At 51.2% G+C, this 16,908-nt stretch overlaps 1 protein-coding gene across 6 annotated transcripts in view; it reads left to right on the plus strand.

Annotated features, from left to right (window-relative positions):
• CHST15 (carbohydrate sulfotransferase 15) overlaps window positions 1-16,908 on the plus strand; it is an 80,673-nt gene that overhangs the window by 57,421 nt on the left and 6,344 nt on the right. For all 6 annotated transcript variants that reach the window (XM_018041483.1, XM_018041479.1, XM_018041480.1 and 3 more), the window contains one exon: window positions 12,450-12,606. In XM_018041483.1, the coding sequence (XP_017896972.1) occupies window positions 12,450-12,606 (157 nt within the window). The remainder of the gene's footprint in view (window positions 1-12,449; window positions 12,607-16,908) is intronic.

Raw genomic sequence — 16,908 nt, forward strand, 5'->3', positions numbered from 1 at the left:
ACTGATGAGAGTCTCTCTGGCGACTCAGCTGCTGCTGAAAAACTCCCACCATGTTCTCAGGCAGTACAGGAGCTCTGGCATTCCAAGGCCGAGGGATGTTTTCTCTATAGCAGATTTTGCATGAAGACTGAAAGGCAGGCCGTTCCCTAGCACTGACAGATTAATTTTTAATGTAAACCAGCTCAAAGGGAAATTAGGAGAACTCCCTTGTGGGCAAGAGATGGAATCCGGTGGAGGGGGCGTGGCGCTGAAATGTACAGGTCATGACAACCGCAGCAACGCGCACTCCCGCCACCTAAGGCCTTGCCCTCCTCCCTTTTCCCTCTTTAAGACCTCGGAGGGTTTGGAATCCCAGGCAGCAGTCTTGAGAAAGACTGTAGCGGAGTGTCCTAAGCCACAGGTTAATTTCCTGGTGAATTTGGGCGTTCTGCTTCTTAGAAGCTGCCTGTCTGGGTGTCACTGACACGCCTTGGTATGGGCCTTAACGGTGACACCAGGTCCTTTGATCAGGCTGCACTGTCAGCTGCCAGGGAAGGGAGAGGGAGCTGGCCGGCTCTGGGTCAGGGCCACAGGCCCCGTCCTCTGAAGGCCGTTCGGGAGTGTCCGTACGGGGAGGGACCTCCTCTCGTTACTGGCGGGAGAAAAGCCATCGTGCTGAAAACCCCCATGTGTTTAACAGTGTTTATTTTTTCGGGAAGTGTTTACAAAGGCATTGGCAGTCCTGAGTATTCCCACACGGACTGTTTGCAGAAGGAGGCTCTGTGTGCCGGGGAGCGTGGGGAAGAAGAGCCCGCTGTGTGTCCTTCTGCAGAGATTGGAAGGGCAGTGGGGGCATGGGGCACCGATGCCGGGCTGCCAAGAGAAGTCGGGGGGCCTCTCCGACCTAGGGTGTGGGGGCTGACGAGTAAGGGTGGCCCATGTCCTGGACCGGCCAGCCCGGGGATGGTGGCCATTGCTCTGTGGTGAGGTCTCCCACCTGGGGGTCCCGGCCTGGCCCTGCTGCTGCCTTAACCTGGGGGTAGCCCAACCATTCTTGGCGCCTGCTTTTTCTCTTTTCCCCTGGTCTCAGGGTCTCAGACACATCTCCCGTGAAAGCGATTTGTGAGCCACACGGGGCTCGTGGGTGGAGGGCTGCTGGCATGGCCTCCACCCACAGAGGTTCACCAAGGCCCCGCGATTAGTTGCGCAGAGGGAATCAGAGCTGGGTCCAGAATCCTGCTTGTGTTCAAGGGGAAGAGAAGGCCCAGCCCGGGCAGCCCTGCTTCCCTGTGGACCCTTTTTAGGCCCCAACCTAGTATGTTTTTCTCTGGCAGAAAGTGAGCTTCATCAGCATCGCACAACCTGAGTGACTCCAGAGGTTTTCTCCGAATAAGCTGGTCTGGCCAGCCCCGCTTCACTGTTCCTCATGATGAGATGGTCATGGTGCGTGAGTTAGTAGACAAAGGGCCTCCGTCTCAGCGATATTAAATGGCTATTTTTTTTTTTTCCTCATAGGAAAATTATACACCATCGTTATTGATGACACCGTGTTAAAGGTCGGGAAGTTATTGACAGGAATTTGGGTCTGGGTGCCAGCAGATGGACAGCAATGATGGGCTGCTCTGGCTGGCACTGTGGTCACTGCGTGCACGAGACCCTCCAGAAGCTGCAGAACCCTGTGCTCTTATGCGGGGGGGCGGATTAGAAGACATGAGTGTGCCCACTCCTGGGGCTGCCAGGGATGAAATGTGACCCTTCACATGTGTGTCGCCATCTGGCATGCACTTCAGGGGCACAGAAGGGCCAGGGAGTACTTGGCCTGAGGTAGGCCTGTCCAGGAGCTGTCGGTCAGCTGTCCATAGCTCTGGCATCTGCCCTGGGGTCTTTCCGCCAAGCATGGCTCTCTGTGATGGCTGAGGGGTGAGCAGTAGTAAGCTGGAAAGACGAGGATCTCCAGGCCTCTGACGGTCTGCACTTGGCTGGACAGACCTGACACCGAGGCTCCAGCTTCTGTGGGCCTTTCAGGCTTGGGGATCTGAGTGATTCGGGACCTGGGCCCCTCTGAGGACTGACCGGTGAAAACCAGCGCTCCCTTTGGAGTGATGAAAACATAGAATTAGATGGTGCTGGTGTTCACACAAATTTGTGCATTTACCCAAAACTACTACATTGTTCGCTTGTTTAAAAGGGTGCATTTTATGGGGTGTGGATCATGTCTCAATTTAAACATAGTATGAAAATAATTCACGAAAGAAGGAGAAACCAGCTGCAAGGGGTGGTCTCACCGAAGTAGTGACGTTTGAGCTGGAACCTGCAGTCTGCACCTAGAGGAAGGCCAGTCAGCATGCATGTCATGGTCCCAGAGCTCAATTATAAACTGAAATGAGCTGTTTGCCGTGGCCAATGACTATCAGCTCATCCACGTGATGAGAGATCGGGAAGTAGGGACAGAAGCCGGGAGATACCTGGGCCTCTGTTGTGCTGTGATTTCCAGTTGTCGAGCACGTTTTCTCTTCCTGGTCATGCCAGGTTTCACCCTGATGTCTGCTGCTGTATTACAGGTGTGATTGCATTTCAGTCTCCTGTAACTTATTAAGTAGTTCTGTGACAGAACTGACTTTTGCTTCCAAATCACTCTGCACCTAAAACGATAAAGACCTCAAAACAAAGCCCCCAAAACCGTCAGATGGCTAGTCCCCGACTCGGGCCAGCTGCCAGTTTGCAGCTCCGTCCCTAAAGTATGAGCCCGGGGCCAGGTCCTGTCGGGTCACTGGGCTTTGGAGTTGAGCAGGTCTGGGTTGGTTTGGGCCCAGCCTTGGGGCCTCCTGGGCCCCATGACCTTGGGAAGCTTTGCAGGATTGGAGAGGACAGAGCGCATCCCGAAGGCTGGTTGTGAACAGGGAGGGAGATTGCACGTGTAGTGCTGAGCACAGGGCAGGCCTCAGTAGCCAGGTGCAGCCATGTAGCTGGTGGACACCAAGAAGATTCTGGGAGGCTAACCTGTACAGCCCTGGAGTGAGCCTGGCTGGAGAAGAGGCCCAAGGGGTAGTGGCCGCCCTTGTTTTCCTGTCTATCAATACACCCAACTCTGCTCACCTAGGCTCAGAGGAGTGCCCCGCTGTTGTTGGATGAATTCAGCTGTGACCTTGGGGTAACCACCCAGATTTTGCATGGTGAGACCTGTGAGCTTACTGCTGGCCACTCCTTTGTTCCCCCTGGAAAGAGACGTGATTCTTTCCAGAGGTACCAGGTTCAGGGAGCCCCTGCCACCTCCACTCCTATGCGCCTCTCCAGGACTGCTGGGGTCCTGGGACCCCTGTCCTGCCCAGGAAAGACAGCTCACATCCATGAGCAAGCCTGTTGTCTCGGGGCCGCCCCAGCAGCCTTCTAAAATAACCGCAGCACAGAAGGCTCGGAATGTCTTATATTTGGAATTGCTGTTGGAAACAGTTCTGGCCAAATGTAACACCCATCTGTTTGGGAGGGTCTGAGAGTCAGAAAATGAGGTGGTTCAGCAGGAGGGGGCTTGGCAGCACCAAAACTCAGGGCTGGGGGTGGGGATCAGGTCAGCTGGCCCTCACTTGGCCTGGGAGGCCCTTACCCCTGCAGCCTGGACCATGCCCGTTGTGCCAGACGGCCCCAGTTGGAGAAAGGTTTCCCCGTATCAAATCCGGCTTTCTTCCTGAACCTTCTACCCAGGGGTCGGTCCTTCAGGAGTCTGGGACCTGTCCCCTCCCAGCTCTGAATAGCCTTTTAGCCGTTGAAGCTGGCGTCCTTCCTGCTGAGTCTTACTTCTCCAGATGAAGTGACTCCTTCCGCTTCGCTGTCTGGCACCCAGCCCCGAAGGCGAGTGGCCTCGAGGACTCTGACCTGGCCGGGTGGTGCAGAGCAACACCCTCCCAACATTCTCAGTGCCATGCCTTCATTAATGTAGCCTGAGGTGCTTGTGTCCCTGCAGGTCTGTGATGATTCATTGTGCACTTACGTCAGCTAAACCCCTTGTGCAGTTTCCAGGTTGGCCTCTTTCCCCTACATCATCATTGCACAGTTGGTTTTTAAAGAGTAAAATATGGATATTTAGGTTTATTTTGTTACGCTTCCACTTGTTATTTGAGTATGCCTGTAATCCAAAGTGGGCTCTGGCTGCTCACTGCTCAAAAGCCAATAAAAAGGAAAGGTTAGTGGAAAGGAAAGTTTATTTTGGATGCCGGCAACTAGGGTGGGGGGAGTGGATGCTTCTCCAAAGGCCCACTCCCCACCCCTACTCCCTCCAATCAGGGGACAAGAGCTTTTATAGACGGAGGGAGGTACGTGCAGAAACAGCAGAGTCAGCTCTGACAGTCATCTTGAAGTTGGTCATCAGTGATCTGACCAGCGTCATCTTGAATGTTTTAGGTATAGTTAATCTTCAGTTCCAGGGTCAGTTCGTTTCCATTTTCTGGAGGCCAGTTCTCAGAATTCCAGCAGCTTACGTCATGGTGATGGTCTGGTCATCATGTAGTTAACTTCTTCCACCTGGTGGGGTTTCAGTATCTACAAGACCGCTAACAGGGCACGGCTCCGAATATTACCTACAGCTCTTGAGGAGGGACTGAAGGTCCTTGACTTAATGATTGCATTACTATTATCTAGTCTTGTTGAACTGTTTTCCTTTGTCTCTGCATTTTCTCACTTCTCTGATTAAACTTATCCTTTGGTTAATGATTTAAGGGCCTAGATCTGATAGATTGAGTGCCTGATGAACTATGGAATGAGGTTCCTGACATTATACAGGAGACAGGGATCAAGACCATCCCCATGGATAAGAAATGCAAAAAAGCAAAATGGCTATCTGGGGAGGCCTTACAAATAGCTGTGAAAAGAAGAGAGGTGAAAAGCAAAGGAGAAAAGGAAAGATAAAAGCATCTGAATGCAGAGTTCCAAAGAATAGCAAGGAGAGATAAGAAAGCCTTCCTCAGCCATCAATGCAAAGAAATAGAGGAAAACAGCAGAATGGGAAAGACTAGAGATCTCTTCAAGAAAATTAGAGATACCAAGGGAACATTTCAAGCAAAGATGGGCTCGATAAAGGACAGAAATGGTATGGACCTAACAGAAGCAGAAGATATTAAGAAGAGGTGGCAAGAATATACGGAAGAACTGTACAAAAAAGATCTTCACAACCGAGATAATCATGATGATGTGATCACTAATCTAGAGCCAGACATCTTGGAATGTGAAGTCAAGTGGGCCTTAGAAAACATCACTACGAACAAAGCTAGTGGAGGTGATGGAATTCCAGTGGAGCTGTTTCAAATCCTGAAAGATGATGCTGTGAAAGTGCTACAATCAATATGTCAGCAAATTTGAAAAACTCAGCAGTGGCCACAGGACTGGAAAAGGTCAGTTTTCATTCCAATTCCAAAGAAAGGCAATGCAAAAGAATGCTCAAACTACCGCACAATTGCACTCATCTCACATGCTAGTAAAGTAATGCTCAAAATTCTCCAGGCCAGGCTTTAGCAATATGTGAACCGTGAACTCCCTGATGTTCAAGCTGGTTTTAGAAAAGGCAGAGGAACCAGAGATCAAATTGCCAATATCTGCTGGATCATCGAAAAGGGAAGAGAGTTCCAGAAAAACATCTATTTCTGCTTTATAGACTATGCCAGAGCCTTTGACTGTGTGGATCACAATAAATTGTGGAAAATTCTGAAAGAGATGGGAATACCAGACCACCTGACCTGCCTCTTGAGAAATCTGTATGCAGGTCAGGAAGCAACAGTTAGAACTGGACATGGAACAACAGACTGGTTCCAAATAGGAAAAGGAGTCCATCAAGGCTGTATATTGTCACCCTGCTTATTTAACTTCTATGCAGAGTACATCATGAGAAACGCTGGACTAGAAGAAACACAAGCTGGAATCAAGATTGCCGGGAGAAATATCAATAACCTCAGATATGCAGATGACACTACCCTTATGGCAGAAAGTGAAGAGGAGCTAAGAAGCCTCTTGATGAAAGTGAAAGAGGAGAGCGAAAAAGTTGGCTTAAAGCTCAACATTCAGAAAACGAAGATCATGGCATCTGGTCCCATCACTTCATGGGAAATAGATGGGGAAACAGTGGAAACACTGTCAGACTTTATTTTGAGGGGCTCCAAAATCACTTCAGATGGTGACTTCAGCCATGAAATTAAAAGACACTTACTCCTTGGAAGAAAAGTTATGACCAACCTAGATAGTGTATTCAAAAGCAGAGACATTACTTTGCCGACTAAGGTCCGTCTAGTCAAGGCTATGGTTTTTCCTGTGGTCATGTATGGATGTGAGAGTTGGACTGTGAAGAAGGCTGAGTGCCAAAGAATTGATGCTTTTGAACTGTGGTGTTGGAGAAGACTCTTGAGAGCCCCTTGGACTGCAAGGAGATCCAACCAGTCCATTCTGAAGGAGATCAACCCTGGGATTTCTTTGGCAGGAATGATGGTAAAGCTGAAACTCCAGTACTTTGGCCATCTCATGTGAAGAGTTGACTCATTGGAAAAGACTCTGATGCTGGGAGGGATTGGGGGCAGGAGGAGAAGGGGACGACTGAGAAAGAGATGGCTGGATGACATCACGGACTCGATGGACGTGAGTCTGAGTGAACTCCGGGAGATGGTGATGGACAGGGAGGCCTGGCGTGCTGCGATTCATGAGGTCACAAAGAGTCAGACACGACTGAGCGACTGAACTGAACTGAACGTTGTCCCACAGACAAAGGCAGGTGGAGGACATGGTCCACAGTGTCCTGCTCCGGTGTTTTGAGGTGTGTTTGGAGCCTTATTCTTGATATATCTGCTCTCTTTCTCAATGTTTTTTGAATTGTCTTAATGCATCCAAGTGACTGGCACTCTTCCAAAATCATTATCTGACTTTCTCCCCAGAGAATAGTTGTGGGGAATCACGCATTCGTGTAAGTAGCTTCAGTCGTGCCCAACTCTGTGCGACCCCGTGGACTGTAGCCCACCAGGCTCCTCTGTCCGTGGGATTCTCCAGGCAACTGGAGCAGGTTGCCATGCCCTCCTCCAAGAGATCTTCCGACCCAAGGATGGACCCAAGGTCTGATTCCTGTGTCTCCTGCATTGGCAGGCAGATTCTTGACCCACTAGCACCGCCTAGGAGGCCCACCTGGGAAAATCATAGTATTGTTTAGTCAAGACAGTCTTACCCCTGATTCCTCATGAGTACTCAGATAGAGCCCTCTGGGGGAGTAAGGGTCTAGTGTCGCTCGTCTTCCTCTTCTTTCTTTGCGGAGGAGCTGGCTACATGGCCGTCATCCTCCTGCACAGGCAGATTACTCTTCAAGGGTCTCAGGGTGAGAGACAGGTGCTGGCAGAAATGACTCCTCAGGAATTTGGTTTCAGGTCTGTGTTAGTTTCTCGGGGGGCTCTCGTAACAAATCATCACAAATGAGCTGGCTTGAAAAAACAGACATTTATTCTCTCATTGTTCTAGAGGCCAGAGGTCGAAGTTAAGGTGGTGGTGGCGAGTTTAGTTCCTCCTGGAGGCTCTGAGGGAGGGTTCGTTCCACTGGTCTTCCAGCTTCCAGTGGCTTCTGCAGTCCTGGCATCCTTATCTTGTAGGTAACACTTCAGTTTCTGCCTCTGTCTTCACGTGACCTCCTCCCCATGTGTCCACGTCCTCGCCCCTTAGAGGGATTTTCGGTCCCTTAGAGGGACCCTTGGATTTCGGGTCCACCGTTCTCACCTGGAGGTCTTCACCATAATGACATCTGCAGAGACCCTATTGCTGAAATAAGATCCCATTCACAAATACCGGTGGTCAGGAGTTGGGCATCTTTCAGGACATCTGTAGACTCCAAACGGGCGCAGGGAGGTTCTCTGCTCAAATAGGGTGTGGAGGACTTGTTACAGACACTCATCTCGGCATGTGTGTGGGCTCCAGGGAAGCCCGCTGCCCACCCTGTGAGCAGATCCAGGGTCCCTGGGGGACTGAGGGGAAGGAGAAGTCTCCCCTCACCCTGCTGAGGAAGTGGGCCTGGCCTGGTACTAAGGACCATGAACCAACCTGATTCACAGAAGGTGGGGCCCTGAGCCCATTTCACTGCACCCCAGGCAGATGAAAATCAGTCTTCTCACTTGGGCGGGGCTGGACTGGCACGGCTGGACCTGAGGACATGTCCCAGTTTGTCTGCTGGAGTGACTTCTGGATCTCCAAAGAATTGTATGGAGTCAGCAGATTCTTCATGAAGTTACTTTGTGTTTAAAATTAAGCCAGGTTTTAGAGACTCTTATTTTATTTATGAGCCACCCATCTATAAGAAATGTCATTACCACAAAATAAACTCACTGTGGAAAGCCTGAGCGCAGGGTTGGGATTTTAGATGGCAGTGGATGTGATAGAATTCCAGTTCTGCTGACCGATTTAGATGGTTGTGTGGGAGGTCTTGCTAACGACTCTAAACTTGAGCTTCCTATTAAAGTCCAGATTCTGATGACAGTCTCAGAGGCGTTGGTCACTACCCCCCGGCATATGTCTTGGGCAAATCTGTAAATTGCCAGCACTCATAGGAAACAGCGTGAGCCCGGAGGGGCCTCCAACAAGCTCGCTGCTACAAGGCGCCCAGGTGTGTGCCGCCCAACTGCACTTTGAGCTCCACGCAAATCTGATTTCGGGCATTTATTCATCAGCTCTTCGGTTATGCTGTGGCTGAGCCTGCGGGGACAGGTGCCATGTTTCAGTCTTGATGGAGGTCCCGTGTTTGAAGAGGGAAAACCGCACAGCTGATGTGGGGGCCACCTGTAGTCGACAAGCGCAGTGTCATTGGGGTCGTGTACATGGCTGAACACGGATCTGGGGGAGGATCTAATTGCCAGTGCTTGAGCATCTCTCAGGATTAGTTTTGAAGCAAGTCCTTTTGGAGGTGTGGCTGACCAGGCTGAGACGTACAAGCACTCTCCTTCCAGTGTGTGTGCATGGATTCTAGGCAATCTGTGGGCAGATTCCAGACACCTCACTACTTCTCCGAGGTATTCTCTCTGGACATTGGCAGTGGGTGATATCTAAAGAGCCTGAAGGCAATGGCACCCCACTCCAGTACTCTTGCCTGGAAAATCCCATGGATGGAGGAGCCTGGTGGGCTGCAGTCCATGGGGTCGCTAAGAGTCGGACACGACTGAGCGACTTCCCTTCCCCTTTTCACTTTCATGCATTGGAGAAGGAAATGGCAACCCACTCCAGTGTCCTTGCCTGGAGAATCCCAGGGACGGGGGAGCCTGGTGGGCTGCCTTCTATGGGGTCGCACAGAGTCGGCCACGACTGAAGCGACTTAGCAGCATGCAGAAGGCACTGTGCCAAATGCCAGAGGGGAAGATAATCGGTCCCTGAGAAACTGCTCTAGTTGTCAGAAAATCTTTGGATTCCCTGGTGGCTCAGATGGGAAAGCATCTGCTTACAATGCCGGAGACCTGGGTTCGATCCCTGGCTTGGGAAGATCCCCTGGAGAAGGCAATGGCACCCCACTCCAGCATTCTGGCCTGGAAAATCCCATGGATGGAGGAGCCTGATGGGCTACAGTCCCTGGGGTCGCAGAGTCGGACACAACTGAACGACTTCACTTTCTTTTCTTTTCACTAGTGAGTGGGGAGGGGTGGGAGCTGGAGAAGGGGTGTCTGCAGCCCACCTGTGCCCCCAGGGCACTGCCGTCTCTGCAGCGGGGTGAGGGTGGCCAACAGCCAGAAGGAAGCCCTGGGTGCAATCAGTGGTGCACAGCTACAGTCCCCAGACCTGTGGGACCCTAGTAAGATCTGCTGTTTCCTTCACTGGAAAGAGGGAAGCCGGGTTGGAGATGCTGGGAGAATAGAAAGTATGGAGCCGAGGGGGCCAGAGGCATGCCAGCGCCGAGCAGGGAGCCAGTCTGCATCAGCCTGGTTTCCTGGCAGCCCCGGGCTGAGTGTGCATGAAGGGTGTTGGGCATGGGGCGGGGCGGGGCAGGGAGGAGGGCAGGAGGTGTGTGTTGAAAAAGGCATGAGACAGAAACAAAGGGGGAAGTGTTGAAAAACCAAAAAAAAAAAAAAGAAAAAGGGTAAAGACTTAAGCTCTCTGCCAGCAGAAAAAGGAGAAGAGGTGAAAAGAGGTGTAGAAAACTCTCAACTTGGAAATTCTATTAAAGTAAAAAATTTCTGGGGCATCCCCCGGGCTCCTAGTGGTTAGGTTTCTGGGCTTTCACTGTTGTGGCCCAGGCTCGAACCCTGGGCGAGGAACTGAGATCCTCCAAGCTGAGTGGAACTGCAAAAAAAAAAAAAAAAAAGAAAGAAAAAAAAATTACAACAATGGAATCTGTGTTTGGCTGCAGTGTATATGTTATCTTAGCTACTTTTATGAATGTTCAAAATTTTCCCTATTTAAATAATTAGAGAAGTGCCATAAGAACAGATGTATTATCTGATCCCATCCGATATAACCTGATACGTCTGTGTTTTTAAAAAATGTAAGATATGCAGATATATATTTGAAGGTGCACTGAAAATTTTTGGACCGATGTACGAGAAACTGATAATGAGGCTCACCCTTGAGGTCTGTATGGATTACCTTGTCATGAGGAAAACACAAGGAGTTTTCCTGTTTTACAGATGAATTTAATGCTATACCCATCCTTCCCACCATGACTTAAGATTGTAGGAGCTGGGGATCGAAAATAAAGGCCACAAGGGAAGTTGGGGCTGAGGACTTTAAAACAAAGGTGTGCTCAGTATAGTGTTATAACCTGTTTTGTTTTGCTTTTATTTTATTGTTTATTTCTGGCTGTGCTGGGTGTTCATTGCTGCTCAGACTTTTCTCTAGTTGTGGCGGGTGGGGGCTACTCTCCAGTGGGGGTGTGCGGGCTTCTCACTGCGGTGGCTTCTCTCCCTGCGGAGCTCAGGCTCCAGGGTGCACAGGCTTCACTAGTTGCAACACATGGGCTCAGTAGTTGTAGCTCCCAGGCTCTGGAGCACAGGCTCAGTAGCTGTGGTGCACGGCCTAGTTGCTCCGTGGCATGTTGGGATCTTCCCGGGCCAGGAATTGAACCTGTTTCTCCTGTATTGGCAGGTGGATTCTTTACCACTGAGCCATCAGGGAAGCCCGTTCTTTTGTTTATTTGATATAAGAAAAGAATTATCCCATGGTCAAAGAAAATATCTATCTGTAGTGTTAAAGTACAATAAAATATATGTGGAGAAAGTGAAAGCGTAGTCACTCAGTCATGTCCGACTCTCTGCGACCCCATGGACTGTATCCCACTAGACTTCCTTGTTCATGGGATTCTCCAGGCAAGAATACTGGAGTTGGTTGCAGTGTCCTCCTCCAGGGGATCTTCCCAACCCAGGAATCGAACCCAGATCTCCCACATTGCAGGCACATTCTTTACAATCTGAGCCACCAGAGGACCCCCAGGTGCAAAGGATTTGTGGGAAAAGAAAGAATCATTATTCTGACTCCTGTTAAAGAATGATAAGGCGACTATTGAGGGCCATAGGTGTAGGGACCACTGAGGTGGCATCTTGCAGTAGGGGAGGGAGATCGGGGTCAACTCCAGATACAGCAAGAAAAGGTGGGAATTTGTAGTCCAGGAGGATGTGGCTTGGCGGATGGGAAGTTAACTAAGAGGAAACAGTAGCATTAAGGGGAGAGTCTGGCTAAATGGCTAAATTGACCTGGCAGGATTCTTGTTAAAACTGGGAGATGCAGAGACAGACAAGGAAAGTCTAAGAGTCAAGGCTGAGCTGGGAAGAAGGCCCAGAGGAACCTGAGACCAGTTTGGTTAAATAGAGACACTGTCAGCTCCTGTGCACATGCCGTGGGATCTGGGTGAACAGCTCCATGTGTGTGGACACGTGTGGAGGTCTACTGGTGTCTGCATGCCTTAGACCTGGGGTGGAGATGTTTCTACATTGTGTTAAAAATAGATTCCTATCAACCTAGAAAGATACATTTCATAATTTTGCTTTAACGTTCAGAGTCTGGAATGGGCCAGGAATCTCACACAGAACTGTAATATTGGCAGAGCGACAGCTGTTCTGTTACTGTCGCCACGAACAGAGGAGATAGGAACTGGAAAGGGCATAAAATTTTCATGGCCTCTCTGCTCTTGTACAGTCTTTGTAATCTGGTGTTGTTTCAAAGTTCACTCATTGTGAAAACCGCCTCGGCCCAAGGTGCCTAGAAAGGACCAAAAAAAAAGGAAAGCACAGAAAAAATGAATGGGGGCTTGTCTGGGGCCAGTGTAGACCGTGCCTGCGTCCAGGAGGGCATGGGTGGACCTGTGAAGGGTGGGGAGATCGTCCGGGGCAGGGGCGGTTGGAAGCAGCTCGTGGGCTAGGGAAGAAGAGAGTGGTGGTGTCTTAATGAACCGAACGAGGTAACATAATTGCTTGTTGATTTCCATTGTCACGCAAATGGAGCGATTTCACATTCCTGGGGGTAAAAAGATCCATCTGTTTTATTCACAGGTTGTACTCCGACTATCTCTACTTTGCAAGTTCGAATAAATCTGCAGATGACTTCCATGAAAAAGTGACAGAAGCTCTGCAGCTGTTTGAAAATTGCATGCTGGATTATTCATTGCGCGCCTGCGTCTACAACAACACCCTCAACAACGCCATGCCTGTGCGTATGCGGAAGGGCTGCTCCGCGCTTATTGTGCGAGGGCATTGTGGATGGGGATTTTAGCATTTAAACAGAGAAGCGTTTTAATGTGCAAATGCCTCTCCCCATGCCTTTGAGCGGTGGCTAATGCCAAACAAATATTCATGGATGTAAAAACTATAAAAGCTGATGGGCCCTTTCAGCTGGCACCCTGCTTTCTTCCTCACTGATGGCTCAGATGCAATGCTCACTCCTCCCCCCCCCCCGCCCCGCGAAAGAAAGAGGGTGCATTTAGGAAGATTATTATTTAGCAAGGCTCGGAAACACACCCTGCAATTAGGACTGGCAGACGTGAGGACCCGACTCTCTGATTGTCTTAAGAGTGTTCTCTCTAATGCTGGATTGTTTTGTTGGTTTAAAAAATTACCCACCAGTGACTTTCAGTGCTTCTCGGACGAGTCTTAATGGAACATTTTTGTCCATTGATCCCTCTTTTCTTTGCTCTCATTTGCCTTCAGGAATATAGCTATACGTTTCTTGTTGTTGCTGTTATTGTTCAGTCGCCCATTCGTGTCCAACTCTGCGACCCCGTGGACAGCAGCACATCAGGCCTCCCTGTCCTTCACCATCTCCCAAAGTTTGTCCAAGTTCATGTCCATTGCATCGATGATGGCATCCAACCATCTCATCCTCTGATGCCCTCTTCTCTTCCTGCCTTCAATCTTTCCCAGCATCAGGGTCTTTTCCAATGAGTCGGCTCTTTGCATCAGGTGGCCAAAGTATTGGCGCCTCAGTTTCAGCATCAGTCCTTCCAATGAATATTCAGGGTTGATTTCCCTCCAGGTTGACTGGTTTGAGCTCCTTGTCCCCCCTTTTTCTCTCATGCAAAAGAAGCCGTTACTGGTGACTTTAGCATGGTGTGGCTAAGGGATGGTTTTGCACTGCACAGCTCCCTGGGTTGTCCCAAGTGTTTTCTCAGCAGGTTTGCTGCAGTGGTAAGTCTCCTTCAGCCCCCGAGTGTGGTCCACAGGCTTGCTCCACTGAGTGTGCCACGTGGTAGATCTGCTTGAGGTGGAGGCCGGGGAACTCTCAGGTGTGATGGGGTTTGAAGTCAAGAGGGTTCCCTCCCTTTTCTTTGTTGTCCAGACTATCTTATCTGACAGCGTTGCAGGAAGGGGGCTCTTGTCTAACACTTGGAAATGAACTGTCCAAGGAGACACACGTGCAGACAAAGCAAGAGACTTTATTGGGAACGGGTGCCCCTGTGGAGAGCAGCAGGGGAAGGGAACCCAGGAGAACCACCCCGCCAGGCGGCTTAAAGTTTTAGGTCTCGTGGTGAAGGGGTTAGTTTCCAGACTGTCTCTGGGCAATCACTCTGACTCTGTCCTGGCTGGTGGTGCGTGCATGGCTCAGCCAAGATGGATTTCAGCGAGGGGGATTCTGGCAGGTTGGTAGGTCATAGGGACTGGCATCTCCTCTTTTCTTGACCCTTCCTGAATTATTCTGGTTTGTGGGAGCTTGTTAGTTCCACATTCCTTACCACGTGTTCCTGACCTGTTGTTAAGATAGCTCGTGCGAGTGGCTCCTATCTTGCCTGGCCGGGGTAGGCGGTTCGGGTCAGTGTCTCCCCTAAGAGCAAGCTGCACAGAGGAGCAGGTAGGATCCCAGGCTGCCCTGCTGGCGTGTTCAGTTTTGCAGGGAAGACGCACACAAAGGATCAACACAGAATTTGGCCCTTGAGCTCGGGAGCCGGTCCCACCTGCCTGCCCTCCCGCTCCCCACCTCCCTCTCCGTCACTGCTCTACAGCCGCACCCTCCCCTGCTGGGTCCTCTTGCCTCAGAGCAGGGATTCACAGGTGTGGTCCAAGACCAAGAGTATCGGCATCCCTGGGGACTTGTCAGGAAAGCACACTCTCAGGTTGAGCCCCAGACTCCAGGATCAGGAGCTTTGCGGGGGCCGGGGGGGGGGACAGGTCCATCTGCCTATGCAGCAGCCCTCCAGGGGTTGTGTTGGGCGCTCGTCTTGGGGACACCTGGTTCCAGAGCCTACCCCACGCCCCTCCCTGGCACGTGCTCCTCATCCTTCGGGTCTTGCTTTAATCTTGACTTCCGTTCGCTCTCTTTCCACGCCTTTCATTTCCCAACAGCCTGGGTCACAGTGGCCATTACAGATAACTTGTTCTTCACCAGTTTAGCTCCACCTCCACCAGATTGCAAGCTCCACGTGGCCCGGGGCCACGTCTGTTACATAGCAGCACATCCCCATTGCTTAGCATGTAACCTAGCATGCAGGATGCACTAGAATATTTGCTGAATGAATGAATGAATGAATGGGCAGTCTGTGAAACTAGTGGAGAAGCTGGGTGGAGAGTTCCAACTGAATCCCTAGTGAGGAGAAGAGGGGTTCGGTATGCTCTTGTCAGGGGAGACCCTACACCGCACTCCTCAGCTCTTTCCCGGCCTGGGATGGGGGAACAGGCCCCCAGGGCGAGGGCCCAGCTTCGGGACCAGGCTCTGGTGGGTGTTCTCCAACCGACCCTGGCAGGCTCCTTGCCCTCCCTGGGCCCCTTGTGTTTCCACCCAGAGCTGGCTGAAGCAGATAACCTCAAAGGCCTCTCTCAGCTCTAATGTTTTTAAAATTTAAGCGTATTGGGCACTTCTCCTAAAGACTCTTTTTTATCCCCATTCCACTTTGATTCTCTGATCGGTACTGGCGAAAGATGAGGGGAGGGGTGGCATGAAACTATCTTAAGTTTGTTAGCAGCGATGCTCCATGAACCAGAAACTATCATTCGAGGTGAGTGGCACTTCCCTTGACTGGTAAGGGGGCTGGGGGTGGGGGGTGAGGGGCTGGAGTGAGACAGGAGTGTCCAGGAGACCAGGAGAGCTTGCCCACCCCTCTGCCCCTGCAGAGCCCTCTCAAGTTTGTTCCCTGCTTGCCCCGGACGGTCCCTCTGCTGCTGACCAGCCCTCCTGGGAAGGCAGACCCAGTTGCAGGAGGTCTGCCTGGCCCAGTGCAGGGGGGCTTCGTTCATGAAGGCACAGACACACTCCAGGGAAATGCTGTCACCTGTGGCCAGGTCCAGGGACCACTGCAGCTACTTTAAAACACCCCCATCCTGCTACAAAGGCAGGACCTTCTAGAACCTTCTAGAAGGTTCTTAGGATTGAGGGCAGGTTCTCTGGAAGAGATAAACCTGGTCAGGCTGGTCCTCCATGGGAGGGACAGACAGACTGAGAACAGAAAGCCCTCGATGATTTAGCAAGAAGCCGTGCTCACAGTGGTTGTCTGTGTTGGAGGCAACGCATGTGTTTATTTCTGAGGCTGGCACATGCCCGTTTTCTCTTTATTTCTGGCCCAGCTTGAGGTCTTTTTGCTAGCTGGTGTCTGAGGTAGCTGCAACCTAAGGGCTGCAGGCAGCTAATGAATTCTGGAGACAGCTTTTCCCCCTCCAATTGTTTTTCTTCCTCCACCACCTCCCACACAATTAGGAGAACAATGACATGGAAAAAAGAATAGCTAAAGATGAAGCCAGTTAGTGTCTGTACATATTTTGTCAAGCGTTTCACTGTCTTGTGGTCGTCACCGTGTTCAGCGTGGGAGTGCCAGGGGGCTTGGCCTCACACAGGATGAGGGGGATGAGGGGATGCCGACTGAGATCGTGGCCCCGCCCTGGAGGAAGGAGGTCAGGGTAGAGCTGAGAGGGAGCGGAAGTAGGAGGTGAAAGTGTCTGCGTCAGGAACCAGGACTGGGCACTGGGAGGCGCTCCACGTGGGAGGGGGTGGGCTGGGGGTCCAGCCAGGCCAAGGACTTTGCACACGAGGAGAGCCAGGTGAGGCCAGGCATCAGTGTGGCCAGGCTCACCCTCAGAGACTCGAGGCGGGAGCACCAGGCATGGGGCTGGGACCGTGCCTGAACAAAGACACGAGGCACAACCAGAGGCCGGACATGGAGCGGGTCTCTGAGTGGGGGACATGGGTAGGAGTGCTGGAGAAAGGGGGGGACCTCAGAGCAGAAGGGGAAGGGTTTGCTGTTTTTCCGGAGCTTTGCACAGCCAACTGTGAAGTCAGAGGGAACTGTCCTCAAGACCACTCTCCCTTCTGACACTATTTGCAACCTGGGGGAAGTCCCCCAAAGTACCATCAGGTTCAGTAATTCACTGGAAGGAATCACAGAGCGCACGGTTGGCTGTTACGCTCATGGTTATGGTTTACAGCAGGGAAGAGACACGGATTAAAGTCAGCCAAGAGAAGAAGCACCTGTGATGGTACATGCAGCATATTGCCAGCCGGGGACGCCCACCCAAGCCTTTGGTGTCTGCA

Source organism: Capra hircus, chromosome 26 (genome assembly GCF_001704415.2).
Source record: "Capra hircus breed San Clemente chromosome 26, ASM170441v1, whole genome shotgun sequence".
NCBI classification, from domain to species: domain Eukaryota; kingdom Metazoa; phylum Chordata; class Mammalia; order Artiodactyla; family Bovidae; genus Capra; species Capra hircus.